The 2,321-nt window shown below is 38.7% G+C and overlaps 1 protein-coding gene across 1 annotated transcript in view; it reads left to right on the top strand.

Annotated features, from left to right (window-relative positions):
- The window catches only part of LOC102841613 (titin-like), a 305,333-nt gene that overhangs the window by 159,912 nt on the left and 143,100 nt on the right, over nucleotides 1-2,321 (top strand). The window contains exons 164-169 of the mRNA XM_006866702.1: nucleotides 1,193-1,267; nucleotides 1,383-1,466; nucleotides 1,585-1,662; nucleotides 1,815-1,898; nucleotides 1,992-2,081; nucleotides 2,176-2,259. Of these exons, the coding sequence (XP_006866764.1) occupies nucleotides 1,193-1,267; nucleotides 1,383-1,466; nucleotides 1,585-1,662; nucleotides 1,815-1,898; nucleotides 1,992-2,081; nucleotides 2,176-2,259 (495 nt within the window). The remainder of the gene's footprint in view (nucleotides 1-1,192; nucleotides 1,268-1,382; nucleotides 1,467-1,584; nucleotides 1,663-1,814; nucleotides 1,899-1,991; nucleotides 2,082-2,175; nucleotides 2,260-2,321) is intronic.

Below are 2,321 nucleotides of genomic sequence, written 5' to 3'. Positions count from 1 at the left end.
CATGGATATTATTCTATCACTGACAGCATTGTACCTCATGACTGATCAGGATATGTTCTTTTTGATAATGAATGCAACACCATCCCTCTTCAATTTGTCATTCCCAGCATATTAAACCATGTGGTTGTCAGATTCAAAATGGCCAATACAAATCAACGTCAGCTCACTAATGACTGACAGTGTTTCTCTGCTATTTATAAGGTTTTCCGTGAGTAAATATTCAGAAGTAGTTCGTCACTCCTTCTTCCTAGTCTGTCTTAGTCTGGAAGCTCATCTGAAACCTGTCCACCATGGGTGATCCTGCTGGTATTTAAAATACTGGTGGCATAGTTTCCAGAATTACAGGAACTCACAAGCCATCACAGTACGACAAACTGACAGACGAGTGATGAGATCAAATAGAAGGGGAGAAAGTGTTTAACTTATACACACATAAGATGCTTGAGCTATACAGTGTATCTGAAGACCTTTAGAAAAAGTACAGATATAAGTATATGTGTAATATGATAGGTGAATTCTTTAAAAGGAAATAGTGATTACTGTTTACTTAGAAAATAGAAATCAGGCTAGCCAGAAAAGATCTACATGAAACCACTTGTAACATCTACGTCCTTGAAATGAGATTGAGTTGGATCAACTCACTCACTCAAAGCAGAAATCAGTGGCACCAAAGGCAAAGTGTCTGGCAGTAGATCACAAGTCAATGATTAAACTCTTCCTAGGGTTTAAATTCCAATATATATGAGCATGTGGTCGATGTTTTCAATTAAAATAAATTTGTCAGAAGCAAACATAGGCTGTTGTTGTTCAGTGCCATCGAGTTAGTTCCAACTCAGGTGACCCTGTATCGTGTTTCCAAGGAGCAGCTGGAAGGTTTGAAGTGCCAACCTTGAGGTTTCCAGTCCAGTGTTCATCCTATAGCATCACACCAGACTCCAAAATAAAGCTGTAATTAAAAATCTTGACTAAACAAATGCTTAACGGGGTGGGGGGACGCGGGCAGTGTTACAAGAACTCTGCGAGGTGCTAAGGAAGAGCGAGCATCGCTTTAGACTTCACTGATTGATGGGACACAGAGAAAACAGAGGAAAAGAAACAGACTTCTAGAAAACTGCATTTGCTAACTTATTGTGATTACTGTTTTTAATTAATACTTTTAACTCTCAAATATGAAATACTAATATCTTTAAAGCACCTGAAGCTCCTCAAGAAATGGTTCCAGCAAAGAGAGTTTCTTCCAAGAAGAGAGAAACTCCATCAGTTCAAGGTACAAGTTACCAGGCCCTCAAGCAGAAAAAGAAACAGCTCTTACAACCTTGAAAATATTTTGCTCTTCCTAGTAATCTTTATAACACTAAATGTAAACTACTAATTTCTTAAAGTGCATGAAGCTCCCCAAGAAATTGTCCCTGAAAAGAAAATGCATGTGATTCCTCACAGACAGCCTGAAGTTCTGCCTGATGGAGGTATCCAATACTGGAAGCTGATAGAGGGTTGGGGAAAATGTCTTGCCTGTATTGATATTTCTTGTCAGCCCTAATTCTTATAACTCCTAAATGTTAAAAAATAATAATATCTTTAAAGTGTCTGAAGCGCCCAAAGAAGTTGTCCCTGAAAAGAAAGTGCAGCCTCCCCCAAAGCCTGAAGTTGTGCCTGTCAAAGGTACATTCTTAACTGTCCCTTTCCATGGGGTAGGGAGGTATGGAGAAAGAAAAAACACCATTCTCACAGTGATGACCCTGTGGTGTTGTAAATGTGATTCATGTGTCTGTAGACCCTATAATTCAAACATAAATTTACTAATATCTTCAAAGTGCCTGAAGCACCCAAAGAAGCTCCCATCAAAAAGAAAGTTCCAGAAGTTCCTCCCCCAAAGCCAGAAGCTTCACCAGTTAAAGGTACTTGTTGCTACTGATGTCAGGCTCAGGAAAAAAAAATAACTCTTTGTCTTGAAAATGTTTCTGTGTGTCTAATGTAAAATATTAATATCGTTAAAGTGTCTGAGGTTCCCAAAGAAGTTGTCTCTGAAAAGAAAGTGCTGGCAGCACCTCCTAAAAAGCCAGAAGTCCCACCGGTTCAAGGTACTTCAGAAGACACAGCTCTTCTATTCTTGAAAAGATTTTGTTCTCATAATATCCATAACTCCTACATGTGATCTTACTAATATCTTTTAAGTGCCCGAAGTTCCCAAAGAAGTTATCCCTGAAAAGAAAGTACCCACATCACCTCCTAAAAAGCCAGAAGCCCCACTTGTTAAAGGTATCCGTCACTGATCTTAGATATCGGAAGATAAACTCTTGTGATCTTGAAAATATTTTGTT

The sequence above is a fragment of the Chrysochloris asiatica genome, unplaced genomic scaffold (genome assembly GCF_000296735.1).
Source record: "Chrysochloris asiatica unplaced genomic scaffold, ChrAsi1.0 scaffold00094, whole genome shotgun sequence".
In the NCBI taxonomy this organism is placed as follows: domain Eukaryota; kingdom Metazoa; phylum Chordata; class Mammalia; order Afrosoricida; family Chrysochloridae; genus Chrysochloris; species Chrysochloris asiatica.
This window is presented reverse-complemented; position numbering and strand designations above follow the sequence as displayed.